The sequence below is a fragment of the Arachis ipaensis genome, chromosome B10 (genome assembly GCF_000816755.2).
Source record: "Arachis ipaensis cultivar K30076 chromosome B10, Araip1.1, whole genome shotgun sequence".
NCBI lineage: Eukaryota > Viridiplantae > Streptophyta > Magnoliopsida > Fabales > Fabaceae > Arachis > Arachis ipaensis.
This window is the reverse complement of record NC_029794.2, coordinates 3,316,744-3,331,889: the sequence shown is the minus strand read 5'-3', so window position 1 is coordinate 3,331,889 and position 15,146 is coordinate 3,316,744. Positions and strand designations below refer to the sequence as shown.

At 32.9% G+C, this 15,146-nt stretch overlaps 2 protein-coding genes across 4 annotated transcripts; both read left to right on the top strand.

The window, feature by feature from the left end:
- LOC107622742 (shaggy-related protein kinase eta) lies at positions 1,738-6,060 on the top strand. 2 transcript variants are annotated; one of them, XM_016324755.2, is made up of 12 exons: positions 1,738-1,942; positions 2,978-3,070; positions 3,152-3,211; positions 3,288-3,560; positions 3,644-3,718; positions 3,811-3,867; positions 4,164-4,304; positions 4,416-4,466; positions 4,553-4,648; positions 4,760-4,843; positions 5,015-5,116; positions 5,435-6,060. In XM_016324755.2, exons 1-12 carry the CDS (start codon positions 1,928-1,930, stop codon positions 5,528-5,530), a joined length of 1,143 nt encoding a protein of 380 aa, XP_016180241.1. In that variant the 5' UTR covers positions 1,738-1,927; the 3' UTR covers positions 5,531-6,060. The 2 variants fall into 2 exon arrangements, with proteins under 2 accessions (XP_016180241.1, XP_020969942.1); XM_021114283.1 differs by lacking the exon at positions 1,738-1,942 and adding an exon at positions 2,390-2,422.
- LOC107624119 (probable LRR receptor-like serine/threonine-protein kinase At5g45780) lies at positions 7,634-11,754 on the top strand. 2 transcript variants are annotated; one of them, XM_021114280.1, is made up of 11 exons: positions 7,634-8,325; positions 8,431-8,563; positions 8,742-8,813; positions 9,064-9,207; positions 9,345-9,416; positions 9,503-9,562; positions 9,718-9,788; positions 9,869-10,006; positions 10,094-10,432; positions 10,708-11,099; positions 11,265-11,754. In XM_021114280.1, exons 1-11 carry the CDS (start codon positions 8,211-8,213, stop codon positions 11,583-11,585), a joined length of 1,857 nt encoding a protein of 618 aa, XP_020969939.1. In that variant the 5' UTR covers positions 7,634-8,210; the 3' UTR covers positions 11,586-11,754. The 2 variants fall into 2 exon arrangements, with proteins under 2 accessions (XP_020969939.1, XP_016182067.1); XM_016326581.2 differs by having other exon boundaries at positions 7,636-8,325; positions 9,863-10,006.

Here is a 15,146-nt window from a genome sequence, read left to right as displayed (position 1 = left end):
TTAAATTCATTAAATTCATAAGTTTATAAGTCACAAAAAATTGATAAGTTTATAAAAATGTAGATTTTCTGGAATTTAAACTAAAACACAAAAATTGGATATCTATTCTTATTCGTTTTAATTTTTTTGATATTTTATTTTGGAGAGTATATTGGTAATGATTCTTTAGATATTAATAAGTCAAAGGATAATTTTAATTAAATTTTTAGAAATTATTTATTGTTCTATTTTAAATTCATAAGTTTATAAGTCACAAAAAATTGATAAGTTTATAAAAATGTAGATTTTCTGGAATTTAAACTAAAACACAAAAATTGGATATCTATTCTTATTCGTTTTAATTTTTTTGATATTTTATTTAAATCCAAATGGAGAGTATTTTTTTATTGACAATATAATTTTAAAGTTAATAACTTAAAATAGTAAATGTCAATAATCTATACCAGTACTAAATCGAATTAAACTGATTCAATTTACTATATATGAGCTGTTCAATAATAAATCGAATTAGGTCAATTCGATTTACTACTGAAAAGACTGATTCGAACTAGGTCAATTGACTTATATAGATATATGCATAAAACTTAACGTAACAATTTTTGTTTTGAGGGATTCATATAATTTTGAGATGCCTTTAGTTTAGTTTTGGATTTTACATTTTTACCCCATTTATAGCATTAGCCATGTTAGATTGTTACATACCATATAATAAGGCATTACAAATTGCTTCAACAATTTTTTGCTCCTCCTAATGCTACTACTACTAAGAATATGCCATTGAACTATTCTCCTATGTGGCACATCATTTGATATCTCTATGTGAAAGTTAGCCCTATTGTGCAATATAATCTTAGTCAATAAATTAAAACCCCATAAATTCCTCGTGTTTTGTTTCTGGTCTGTCATTACCAGTCACAAGTTCTCATAAAAGAAGAATAGTGAGCATTAAAAGAGAAAACCAAAATCAATCCAAAAGCTAAAGGGATGTAAATTAAGGGTCCCAAGTAATTAAGCAAATGAAACCAAAACAATGGGCAAGAAGTTAGTCAAAATCTCCCTGTTAAGAGTCATTATTAATGATGTGTAAGCAGTAGCAACTACTGTAATAATTTAGTTTTGGGCAAACACCACCGCAATGTGATGTCACTACCTGCTCATTATGATTGCTACAAAGAAATGTGGTGTAAGCTTTGGTATCATTCAATAAAATCTTTTAGGAGAACCCACTCCCGAGACTAATTATTGTAGAGGAATAGTTCAAACTTCAAAGTTATACAGTAGTCATTTTTGTGGACTATACTATGTATATAATAGATGTATCTTAGTTCTTAGATTGGTCATTTTCTTGTGTTTTTTAAACAATTTGCTCATGCTAATAATTGTATACATTATTAAATTTACTAAAATATATATAAAACACTTATACATAAAAATTAAAAAGTAGAACATTATTCAACAAAAAGCTGATATGCATGTTATAAGAAATTGATCTGAATAAAGGGTCAAATTGACCTAATCATATAACGTATTTAAGAATATATTCTGTAGACGTTAAAAATGATAAAAGTGAAAAAATATGGTTACTTTTTTTTTTTAACCCTTTATTGTTTTTTATTCACATTTCAATCAAGCACACCTAATAATTGTGATTAACTGTGTCTAGGAGGTGTGAAGAAAAAAATGGGAAAATGACAAAGAAAAAAAATAGAAAAATAGGGAGAAAAAAAATAAAAAGAAAGAAAGGGGAAGACAGAAAGGAAAGGGAGGTGGAAAAAAAGGAGAGCTGGAATCACATGGACTTGTCTTTCTCTTGCTGGGTCCTCCATCCTCTTCTCTTTGTTCACACCTTTACCATTCTCTTCCTCTTCTTCTTCCTCTCAACCCACTCTTAGATTCCTCTTTTCTTTCTATTTCTCTCTCTTCCTCCATGGCTGAGGATAAGGTACTTCCCCATTAACCAAAAACTGCTTTTTTTAATTCTTTTATTTTTCCATTGCCGTTGTTGATGTGCTGATTGTTTGGTTTCTGAGAAAATCTGGGTGACCCTTGAATGGGAGAGTTACAAAATCTTCTCTTTTTGTTTAAGGGATGAGGCTAAGATGATCTAGGATGTGTGATTTTTGTTTCTCTGTTTCTCTTTTTGGGTTTCCTTAGCGTCAGAGGGAAAGTTAGGGTTTGTTCTTTTTGGGGAAATTTGATTTTTGTGCTAAAAAAATTTGGCCTTTGAGCTTAACAGAGAAGACCATTCAGCTTATTTTCGTCTTGATCTATGCTTTTCAGTGAAGTTTCATCTCTATTTTTTTTTTTTTTTACTTTCTCTTTTTTCTGGAGAGAAGTTTTCTGAGCTCGTTCTGTGATGCGTTAGGGATTTATTTGATGTTGAAACTCATGTCCGAGTCGGATCATGTTTCTTACATTGATGGTGGGGTTTCAACGTCTTTTTTTAATTTATTTTTCATATGTTATGATTCCAAATCTGGATTACTTTCTGTATATACCATCCCTTATGATTTCTATTTCTGATTAACTTGTGTCATTCCTTTTTTCACTCTTGTGCTAGTTGTTGCATTGCATCTTGCTTATTTTAGCAGCATAGTATGTTTTCTTCCTTGAGTTGCTTCTTACTTTCGATATTTGCAGTAGAAGTTTGTCCTGTGGGCTTGCTGCTACTATATTCCTTGTCATCCCCTTCTTTAGCAGCTTATTACCATAACAGAATATCTGCAATACCATACTGATGTTTCTACTTTCTACCGGGTTATTTACTAATGTTAATGAAACTTCCCTTTTAGGTTAAGGTTATTGAGTTGCGTTGTTGAAATGTGGTGGTTCATTTGTGGAATCACTTTGTGTGTTTGATATTCTGTCAAGTGGTTGTTTATATCTTCCTTGTGACACCTAATCATTTTGAAGCATTTAGTAATCGTTCAAGATTCTAACATTCCTTATACCATTGTTGATGTCGCAATTTGAACAGGAGATGTCTACCTCTGTTGTCAACGGGAATGATTCTCTCACTGGACACATCATATCTACAACTATTGGAGGCAAAAATGGCGAGCCCAAACAGGTATTGTCTTTGTGAATCCATTCCACTGGTAATATGGCATGTATCGGGATTTAATGATTTCTTATTTACTGATGCTTGTAGACTATTAGCTACATGGCCGAGCGTGTTGTAGGAACTGGATCATTTGGAATTGTTTTTCAGGTATGCTAATACCATGCTCATAACTGTTGCTGTTTCCACCTATTTTCTATCATGCTGATGGTTTTTTCCCTCTTAGGCGAAATGCTTGGAAACTGGAGAGGCAGTGGCCATTAAGAAGGTTTTACAAGACCGAAGATACAAGAATCGTGAGCTACAGCTAATGCGTGTGATGAATCATCCAAATGTGATCTCCCTGAAGCATTGTTTCTTTTCCACAACAAGTACAGATGAACTTTTTCTTAATTTGGTGATGGAATATGTTCCAGAATCCATGTATCGGGTCTTAAAGCATTATAGTAATGCTAATCAAAGAATGCCCATTATCTATGTAAAACTTTACATGTACCAGGTATGCTTAAGAATTTTGGTGATTTGTTAACACCTCTTGATTTCATTCTCTTTGCCTAATAAAAGTTTGTGGTGGGCCTGCAGATTTTCAGGGGCTTGGCTTATATACACACGGTTCCTCGAGTTTGCCACAGAGATTTGAAGCCTCAAAATATACTGGTTTGTCTATATCTCTTTGCTGAATATATAAAGATCATAATTATTTCTCATAATTCTTCCTGGCTTCTGATGCTGTTATCTGTATTATCCAGGTTGATCCTCTTACCCACCAAGTTAAGCTATGTGATTTTGGAAGTGCAAAAGTGCTAGTATGTTGGCCCCTTCATTTTACATAATACACTTAGTTTGTTCTTTGTTGTGCATGCATAATTTTTTGTAGTATTGATTCAGTATAGAATATATCTTGATATGATGGTATCCTGGCTTCTTAATAGTGAAGACCAGCATTGCATTCTGTTTTTACTTTCTAAGCATCCAAAATATTTTGTAGCAATATTATCACTCATCTTGCAGTATTCAGGATCATGCTTTTTCTGCCTAATAGACTTTTCTTTGTTGTGTGGAAGTTCCTTGTGTTAACCTTGGGTCTTTATATTCTGATCAGGTTAAAGGTGAAGCTAACATATCATACATATGCTCACGTTTCTATCGAGCTCCAGAGCTTATATTTGGTGCCACAGAGTATACTACCTCAATTGATATTTGGTCAGCTGGCTGTGTCCTTGCTGAACTGCTTTTGGGTCAGGTTTGTGTCAAGGCTTTGTTTTCATTATTATTCCTTCAAAAATGTACTGTGAGCGATATGATTTTTCTTTTATTATCTACCATCCATCTGACAGAATTTCAACTTTTGCAGCCACTATTCCCAGGTGAAAATGCAGTGGACCAGCTTGTACATATTATACAGGTGCAACTGGTGTTGGTAATTTTAGATTATTTCTGATATCATGTCAATTTTGCCATCACAAGTTAACTCTAAAATTTTGATTGCAGGTGCTTGGCACACCCACTCGAGAGGAAGTACGTTGTATGAACCCGAATTACAATGACTTCAGGTTTCCACAGATCAAAGCACATCCATGGCACAAGGTCTTATACTTTCCACCTCTTTTCTGACACTTCAATTTTCTGATGTTGAGATAAGTTGAGTAGATTGAAAATATTCCTGGTCATTCTAACACTTCAAGAAATTGTTTTCAGATATTCCACAAAAAGATGCCTCCGGAAGCTATAGATCTTGCCTCCCGGCTTTTGCAGTATTCCCCTAGTCTCCGGTGCACTGCGGTGAGTGTGATTGGCTAGCTTTTTTGTTTTCTATCATCTATTCAGACTCATCTATTAAATTAGTATTTTTATGTGTATATCAGTTTGTATTTTGTTGGAATTGGATCATTAATGGTTGTTCTTTGGGAAAAATAACCTAGAAATCTGATGAGGATCTTTTCTGTTATGCAGCTAGAAGCATGTGCACATCCTTTCTTTGATGAACTCCGAGAACCTAATGCCCGCCTGCCAAATGGTCGCCCATTCCCACCTCTATTTGACTTCAAACAGGAAGTAAGTTCTCAATAATTTTCTTGGTAGATGTGTAATCTAGCAGTAACTAATTGGTTCAAAATAATTAAATTTTGCAACGTGTTTACAGAAGTCTAGAATCCATAGAAGGGTCCATATATCCAAGTGTGCTTTTTTTTTTGGGTGTTTTCTTTATTTCTTTAACAACTGTTTGGGTAGTCTGAATTTTCAACACATTGCTCTTTGTCAAAATTCAGCCAAACCAATCAACCATCCAAATTGTTGCTGTTATTGACTGTGATTATTATATAACTCCCTAAAACAAAATTGATGAACAAATTTGTGACTCTCCCTTTACAGCTGTCTGGGGCGTCTCCAGAGCTCATCAATAAGTTGATACCGGATCACTTGAAGCGGCAAATAGGGCTACAGTTTTCTCCCATGGAAGGATCTTGATGTAAGCTCCAAGGGCAATGTTGTATACTAGTTCAACGAGTTAACGAAAAAGTGGCGCCATTATTTTTTGTCTAGATTACCAATGTTCTGTGGCATGGGCAGTGTAATTCCATGCCAAACCCGGACTGAGACTTGGGGGTGCTGGATGGCTGCAAGTTGATCCATCAGTATATCATCATATATGTATACCCCTTGGAATCTACTGTTGCTTAATCTGGTGGGTCTTCAGTGTCCCCAGGCAAAAGCAAATAGCCTTATCCCTTTGCATGTTTTTATTGTAAACGTCTTAAATGTCTTAGTAATAGTTTTGGCCTCAAATGGGGTCAGAAATGCTTCTGAGGGGAAAACTAAACCCTTTTCTTCTGGAATGGAATGTTGGTCCTTTTTCTGATGGTTGGTGGTAAGGTGGATATGTTGGGTTTTTTTGGGTTTAGTTTTTCCCCAGAGTTCAAATGTTAATATGTCGCTGATGTGCAACGTTGCAGACTAGTTCCTTGTTTAAATGTAATGTGCTTTATGTTTCTCTTCAATGTTGTCTTTTAGTTATTCTGCCATTTTGTTTCCATAAGCTGAATTACAAGTTTTACATCTCTCGAATAGTTTTTATATATAGTTTTATAAGTGAGGCAATATTCACTGAATCAAATTTTGGGGTTAACTTCATTCAATCTCAATTCTGAGATACTTTTGGATATGGTATGCAGAAAGTTTAAATGGAACATAAAGTGTAATTTTAAGGGCAATTTACGAAAATAAAACATTTGGCTTCCAAAATCACGGAAATACAATTTTTGGGAAGATTAATCTCTACATACAAGTGTTTTGCATTTACAAGTTTTACAAGTCTGAACGAAACCCACCCATTAAATGCGCTTCTTGTTACGTGCCTTTCTAACAGAATTTTAAATCAATTCAAATCAATCAACGCACAAATATATAACTTTCATTTTTCAAAAGATTTCGTTTCTTTTTTCGAGTTTTTTGCCAAATTTGTTGGATCTCCTTCATGCGTTCTCTCTTTGCTTCGTTTTTTTCGATTTTCATGGTTTTTGAAATCAAGCTTTGAAATCGTTTTGAAGATAATGGAACTTCAGAAATACACCCAAACGATTACATAAATACACCCAAACGGTTACAGAAATATACCCAAACGATTACAGAAAGGATTACAGAAATACACCCAAAAGATTTAAGAAATACACCCAAAACAGGAGAAGACAGTATATTTCTTCTTGAAATCTTTTAATGGTTAAGGATGAGGCACATGGCAGAGACAATCTAGAAGAAAAACCTAGAAGAACAATCTAGAAGAAAAACCTAGAAGAACAGTAAAACAGTACCTTGAATAATGTTTCTTCCTTTTTTGGTGATTTTTGATGGAGATTTGTATCTTTTTTTTTTCTTGATTTCTTCTACTCTTCGCGAGGAGTTGGAACGTTTCTGCAGAATCGTAGTAGTTTGTTTTGAATGTCCCTTGAATCTTGATGGTTTGCGTTTTGATTGAGGAAGAAGACGAAAAGTGAATGTTGAAGGAGTGCATGTTTTTTTTTTTTTTGGACTTGGAGCAACTTGTATAACTTGTAAGCCAAAAAGACTTGTATGTGTAGCAGACCTCTTTTTGGGAAATGTTTCACGGATTTGAAATACACGTAAACTTCTGGAGGGGTTTTAAGGTTTACATAAATTTGTAGAAAGTTGTATTTTTGTATCCAAACTGAAAAAGTTGTATTTTCGTAATTTTAAAAGTCAAATATTTTATTTTTATAAATTGTCCTAATTTTAATGCACTGATAAAAATATTTTACACATGTTAAATTATATTTGTTTTTTGAATGATTATTTTTGTTAACATAGGGATGTATCTTGTAAAATTATCTTACACTAACAGTGAATTAAAAATAAATTCAAATATAAATTAGTGGATGGCTTTAGGAGTTTTTTTCCTAAATTTTTTATATAAAATTATAATTGTTATTAATTATACTATGGTTGATAAACAATTATGTAAAAGTTTGCGATAATAGTATTGGTTTGCTAGCAGTCAACGACGCCGTTTGAAGAGCTGTTTCTTGAGCTGTGAGACTCGCAAACTATTAAATTTCGCGCTTCGAGAGAGCATTACTCTGCCGCGCACTCACTTCACTACTTTCATCTACACCGTCCATTCGCCATCATCATCACAAACAGAGAAACTAAACGGTCCTAACTAACCCATACAACAGAATCACGTGACTAACTGCAGGGAATCATAGCCAGCAGAGTTAAGCACTGTTGTTAAACACCTAAACCAAAACGAGACCATGGGACAATCACTGTCATCTCACAAATCTCGAGCTGTTTTCCTGGTCTTACGTTCGTTCTTCATTTTAATCATTTCACTACTTCACTTAGATTTTATTTATTTATTTTTTATATAGTTTTGTTTTTTTTTCCTTAGTGTACTTTTTCATTTTCTTTTTGTCGTAATAATAAAATTGCTTCGTCCTTTTCAACTTCGTTTCCCTCGAGGCAGCAATGAACGACTTTCCAAAAGGGGTTTGCTTGCTTTTATGCTTGTGTGCGCTTTGGCATTGAAGCTTTGTTTGGTAGAAAAGTTTAAAGGAGTCAGAAGAGAAAGTTCCCAGTTAAAAAAGTTCCAAACTTTTTCAGCTCCCAGAATTTGATTCGGTTTTTCTGTTTCATGGAAGGTGTCAAGTTGGTTGCTTGGTTCTTCTCCTTGTTTATTTTGTGTTCGATGCCATTGGTTGTTGAGGGCACTGACAGCCTTCTCTCTCCAAAGGGTGTCAACTATGAAGGTTTTGTTTTGTTTTGGCATTTCCCATTTCTCACTATTGCTTACTATTCTAGCTTTGCTTTCTTCAAGTGTTGCTTACTTAGTTCACTACTTTGGTGTTATTTAGTTGCTGCTTTGATGTCCATGAAGAATAAAATGAACGATGAATTGCACGTCTTGAATGGCTGGGATATTAATTCGGTTGACCCTTGCACTTGGAACATGGTTGGTTGCTCTGCCGAGGGTTATGTCATTTCCCTGTAAGTGTTCCTAATTTCTCTTGCTCAACGTTGCTTCCTTTTGGTTTTATGGGAAAAAAAATGTGAAAGATCTTACTTGTTAGCATTTTCATGTGTTTTCTCTGTCTTTCTAATACCATCCACTCTATTCTAATGATACTGATCTTTGTTGCTGGTGGTAACTTTCTGCTTTTGGCAGGGAAATGGCTAGTGCTGGTTTATCTGGAACTCTTTCGTCAGGAATTGGAAATTTGAGCCATCTCCGAACATTGTGAGTGTCTCTCTTATTCTCCACATAAATGGCCTATACTTTTCAAACTTAATGGTGAATTGTGGTGTATTGTTGACTCAGCAGTATCTGAAAGATGCCTTGTTTATTATGCTTTTTGTTCATAAATAGTCATAATAGTCTTCCACTAATTTTTAATAGATGCCAAACAACGGTAGGAGAAAGGTAAGTAGTCATAAAATACAATGAACTCATCATATGACTAAGTGAGTTTTTTCATTGCTGAAATTAGGTTACTGCAGAACAATCAGTTATCTGGTCCTATCCCGGCTGAAATAGGCAAGTTGTCAGAGCTTCAAACTCTAGACCTTTCCGGTAACCAGTTTGTTGGAGAAATTCCTAGTTCTTTGGGCTTATTGTCTCAACTAAGTTACTTGTGAGTGTGTCTTAACAAATAGATAGATGATGATGTTATTTTAACCCTGTTCTTTTTGTTCCCCTTAAATTTTAATTTTATTCATTAGTGTTTCTCTAACTCCATGGTTCCTAATTCAATCATGCCAAGCTTTTCAGGCGGCTCAGCAAAAATAATCTATCTGGACAGATCCCTCCACTTGTTGCTAACTTGACAGGCCTTTCATTCTTGTATATCCTCTACTCTATGAAACTTTGTAATACCTTTACCTCCTCAATCAGTCAAGTACAGTTCCATAACCTTATCTTGTTTGTAGGGACTTGTCATTTAATAATCTCAGTGGTCCCACTCCAAAAATTTTGGCCAAAGGTTACAGGTGAGTTCTTTAATTGTATTAGATTTTTTGCCTAGATATGCAACAGCTAAATTCTGATTATCCTATTAAAAAGAATAAACACTTGTAGCACTTTTTTTTTTTAAATTTCCTTTAATCATGCATTAACTGACACTATACTTCTTTTATCATAATAGTATTTCAGGAAATAACTTCCTTTGTACATCTCCTTCGGAACATTGTATGGACATTTCAAAACCACTAAATGGTAATACATTTAACTTTTATTTATTAAAACCCAACTATCAGTGGACTATGTTACAGATAATGATTCAATTACAGATACAGGATCATCTCAGAAAGTCAAGAGTCATCACCAAAGGGTGATTTCTGTTGTTGTTGGCATCAGTTGCACATTTATAATTTCAGTGATGCTTGTGTGTTGGTTGCATTGGTACAGATCACGCATCCTCTATACATCTTATGGTACCTCCTTAAATGAACTTCATTACCTTTTTTATTGCTTCTAGATATGAACATATTCTGACAATATGTTATAATTGACATCTGAAGTGGAGCAAGATTGTGAATTTGATATTGGCCATTTGAAGAGGTTCACCTTCCGTGAACTACAAATTGCTACTGGAAATTTCAGTCAAAAGAACATCCTTGGACAAGGAGGCTTTGGCATTGTCTACAAAGGATGCCTTACAAACAAAATGCTGGTGGCAGTGAAGAGGCTGAAGGATCCCAATTACACCGGAGAAATGCAATTTCAAACTGAAGTTGAGATGATCGGCTTGGCTGTGCATCGTAACCTTTTGCGTCTCTATGGATTTTGTATGACTCCAGATGAAAGGTTACTTGTTTATCCCTACATGCCTAATGGCAGTGTTGCTGATCGCTTGAGAGGTTTGTTTCATATTAAGTCTTATCATTTGTTATTCCTCCTATCTTATAGTTAAAACAATGTGTCTCAAAATTAATGTCAATTACTGATTCCATTACATGGGGAAACAAGAAACAGTGATTCTCCTTGTATAGTTGGTAGTTAGAGGCCTAAATCTTATGTATTGGTGCTACCTCCTAAATCAGTGAAAATTCTTCATTAATTTGTTTGTTCTTTTATTAACTTGTGATATGTTTAGTGTTTGATGGATTTTATCTTTTCCCTTGTTCCGAAGCAGACACATGCCGAGAAAAGCCATCTCTGGACTGGAACAGGCGAATGCGAGTTGCTGTTGGCGCTGCACGCGGGCTTCTGTATTTACACGAGCAGTGCAACCCTAAAATAATCCACAGAGATGTTAAGGCTGCAAACATTTTGCTAGACGAAAGTTTTGAAGCTGTGGTGGGGGATTTTGGCCTTGCTAAGCTGTTGGATCAAAGGGATTCGCATGTCACCACCGCCGTGCGCGGTACAGTAGGCCACATTGCCCCGGAGTATCTCTCCACTGGACAGTCTTCTGAGAAAACAGATGTTTTTGGATTTGGCATATTACTTCTGGAGCTCATAACAGGACAAAAGGCACTAGATGCTGGGAATGGTCAAGTACAAAAGGGAATGATTCTTGATTGGGTAAGTAACAAGTAAATTTTTTCAAATGTTTTGTAGCTTCACAACCAAGTAATCTTAAAATCAATGCAACATGTCATTATTGCTCAATTCTAGTTTCATGTAATCCATTTTTTTTTCCATCATTGAGTAACTTTGAGTAATGTGTACTGGCCTGAATTCCTGAAGGTTAAGACATTATTTGAGGAGAAGCGGCTAGAAGTGTTAGTTGATAGGGATCTAAGGGGATGCTTTGATCCAGTTGAGCTAGAAATGGCAGTGGAGTTGTCTTTACAGTGCACTCAGTCACTTCCGAGTCTGCGGCCGAAGATGTCGGAAGTCTTGAAGATTCTAGAAGGCCTGGTTGGGCAGTCGGCGCAGCCGGAGGAGTCACAAGGAGGGTCTAACTTATATGAAGAAAGAGCATGCAGTTTCTCCCAAAACTATAGTGATGTTCATGAAGAACCTTCCTTTGTTATTGAAGCCATTGAGCTTTCTGGTCCTCGGTGACAATAAAGTGTACTTTATTCCATTTTGTAAATGAATTTTGCATTTTATGAATAATTGAATATAGAAACGTACATAGAAATATATTTATTTCCCATGCTCTCTATTCTTAACTAGAGCTGGGTCCATATGATCACAAGTTATTGCATTTAGTACGAATTTTCACGAGTTATTCGAGTGAATCTCTGATATGTTGAGGTATTGTACAATTATATGTCATATATCAAATTAAATAGTATGAGGAAACTCGGGCCATACGGTTTGCTACGTTATCAACAAGGATTCTGGATTCTATTAATTTCTGCCAATTTTTGTTTATGACTGTGTTAATAAAAGTGTCTTTGTAGATGTGTCTAATAAAAATGTTTTTTTTATAACGGTATCTAATGGAATTGTTTCTATAAATGTATCTTCTGAATGTATCTCCTTGTACATATGTTTAAAAACAATGAACTTTTCAACCTAATGTACCTACCACATTGGATTTTCAAAAATCAATCAGCTAGTCATTATATATTTATATATGTATAAGTGATTTAGTTACTAATTTTGTATGTATACATAACATGATTATTGTATTTTATTTTTGCATTTTTTATGATAAAAGCATCCGCTCATTTTTTTGGATATGTAAATTTTATGTGTTATGCATGACTATAAAAGTAGGTGGTGCTAGTTCTGAACTATGAAGTAAAGAAAATAGACTATCTGATTTTTTTATTAAAAAATTAAGAAAACAAATCTGACAGTTCGATTTGTGTGGGAGGAAAAATTGAAGGGTCCAATTTGTATTTTTAATTTTTTTTTATTTTGAAAACAAAAATCGGATGGTCCGATTTTAATATTAAATTTTTTTTAATTGTCTAAAACATAAATCCGACGGTCCGATTTGTGTGCTGCAAATTTTTTTAATTTTTTAAACACAAATTGAAAAGTCCGATTTACTCTTGATACCATAACTGCGTAAAACACCCGTACACTTCATAACTGCGTCTTACACTATTCTCCCTTCTATATCTAAATTAAAAAGTGTAAAAGCATTTTTACCTTCCGACGGAATACATAAATTATATTTCTATAATAAGATTTGACCCTACAATCTTATGTATAACAAGATCAAATCAATGTTAGACTAATCCGAGTAGCTTCTAATGATAAATTATTAGCAAAGCTAAATCATAGGTCATTAACGACATGTTATTTATTTAGCAAAGCTCATAGCATATCTAATTTTAGATGTGTGGTATATATTAGGTGACATCTACATTGAACAAAGATTTAGATTAACATCCAGTCATCCACACATTAGTGTTTTAATAAGACAAGGTTGCATGGCATAAACACAAGGCTAAATGCTTTCATTCCTTTACCATAAATTAGTGTCTGTATGGTACGAGAACAAAAACAATTCGGATCCATACAGAAAGAAAGAAATCAGTCAATCAATCAAACTCCAGTTGTATTTAGGAAAAGAAAATAAATGCATACCGGAAAAAAAGGGGGTTTGTGGGTGCAGGCATAATAGTAGTCAAATAGCACATGTAGTTGCCACACTTGCCAAAATTAAAATCCAAATCCAAATCCAGTTGGTTTAAGAAGTGGTTAGTATGTAGCTGGAAAACGTGTAAGACCCACAAACACTCATTTTCTTGTAGACGTCATTCTTCTACGTAGGCCCCATTTCCTCATAATAATTAATCATAATTTTGGTTCATGCATTCAATTTTCTAAGCATCTCATTCGTCAATCCACATTCACCGGATCTTTATATATATATTTTTTCGAAAATATTTAAATAATAAAAATAATTAATTAAAAATAGTCAAAATTTATCTTATTTAAATTAAATAAGATAAGTTCTGACTATTTTTTTATCTTATTAATATTATTAATATTTTTTAAGATAATACAACTGAATTCATTTAAGTATTTGTTTGGACGCCATTAAATTAATAAAAAAAATATTTTTTTATGAAAAATATTTTTGTTTTTTATTTTTTAGTGTGTTTGGCAAATTTCTAATAGTAAAAATTAAAGTACTAGAAAAATAAAAAAAATTATCTTTTTGAGAAGTTACAATTTACATCTTTTTGTTTTTTTAAAAAAATATTTTTCACATAATAAATGAACAAAAAAATATTTTTATCTTATTGTATCCAAACATAATTAATAGATAAAAAATCTTTTTACATAAGATATCTAAACATAAAATCACTTTTACTTTTATAAAAGATCTTTTACAAAAATATTATTCGAAAATGGCGCCTAAACCAATCCTAAACCCAACTCAAAGATTCTAGTTATATCTGAATTTTCTTTTTCATTCAAATTTTCTAGGACAATGCTAATGCATATTAAAGGGGTAATAAATGTAAAATATGTAAAAAAGAAATTAGAAGGATAAATATTAAAATTTATAATATTTATTGAATTTTTTTATCAATTTATACAAATACAATAATATCAATACTTATTGAATATTCTAATATTTTTTATCATATAAAAAATTAAATTAAATAAAAAGTAAAATATAAAATAATATTAAATTACATAAATAAAAAATACCTAATTTTTTATATTTGAACTCAAAAATAGAGGGAGTGTTACTTATTGAATAGAAAGCTGCGAAATGCGAATACACTTAATTCAGTCCAAATCTAACAAAGTTTTAATGTTTAAAACTAAAAACTATTGTGTAATAAAAACAAAAGATGAAGATTGAACTTTAATATTTTAAATCATTGTAAAGTATTTGAGCCAAGTAAACTATTTTTTATTTTCTAAAAAAATATTACTAATTTTTTTAACAAAAGTTTGAGAGATCATAACCCCTCTTGTTTTAACTAAGCTCCGCCCCTGCAGCTGTCGTCTCTAGCTAGAACTCATTTTTTAAGAACTGTAATGAAAGTAATAAACACAATATTATTGAAGCACAATAAAAACTTGTGATGAAGGTTTAAATTGAACTCTAAGGAAGAATATAATAAATCAATTATCCCTTGAGTGTAACATATCTGCTTGTAATTTAATAAATAAATGAAAACATCTCTGTCAAGTGTCAACGATAGCTTAAGTTAAAATCAATACGACAAGTTCCTACCATACACAATAAATACGTACCAAATTTTAAGAACACAAAAATATAAAATAACTGATAAATTAACAAGATACACACAAACACACGAAAAAAAAAGCAAATATAAGAGATAAATGGAGAATAATATTTCTATTCTGGCTAACAGATCAGTGGACTCTAGTCATTAGTACGTAAAATCTTCAATGAAACAAAAAGAGTGCTTTCTTCTTTATTACATAAATATATGGAAGGTCATTTTTTTAGGTCCATGCAAAACCCTAGTACTTCACCTCAGCCATAGAACCTGATCCTCTAAGTTGGCTCTTCTGGTTAGTGGTTACGGCACTAACAAGAATTAGACACATCTTTACAAGTTGAGAGCTACTCTGATAAAGATGTTTAAAACATCTTTTTTAAAAAATATTTTTTAATAATTAAAATTTAACACATATAATCAATTAAATCATGTTATTTTTGTCAAAATTTGA

Coding starts and splice junctions, on each gene's coding strand:
- LOC107622742 (XM_021114283.1), top strand. Junction 4,467..4,552: donor AGCTTGTACATATTATACAG/GTGCAACTGGTG, acceptor TTTTGATTGCAG/GTGCTTGGCACACCCACTCG. Junction 5,117..5,434: donor TATTTGACTTCAAACAGGAA/GTAAGTTCTCAA, acceptor CTCCCTTTACAG/CTGTCTGGGGCGTCTCCAGA.
- LOC107624119 (XM_016326581.2), top strand. CDS start 8,211: ATGGAAGGTGTCAAGTTGGTTGCTTGGTTCTTCTCCTTGTTTATTTTG. Junction 8,814..9,063: donor TTGAGCCATCTCCGAACATT/GTGAGTGTCTCT, acceptor TGCTGAAATTAG/GTTACTGCAGAACAATCAGT. Junction 10,433..10,707: donor TGTTGCTGATCGCTTGAGAG/GTTTGTTTCATA, acceptor GTTCCGAAGCAG/ACACATGCCGAGAAAAGCCA.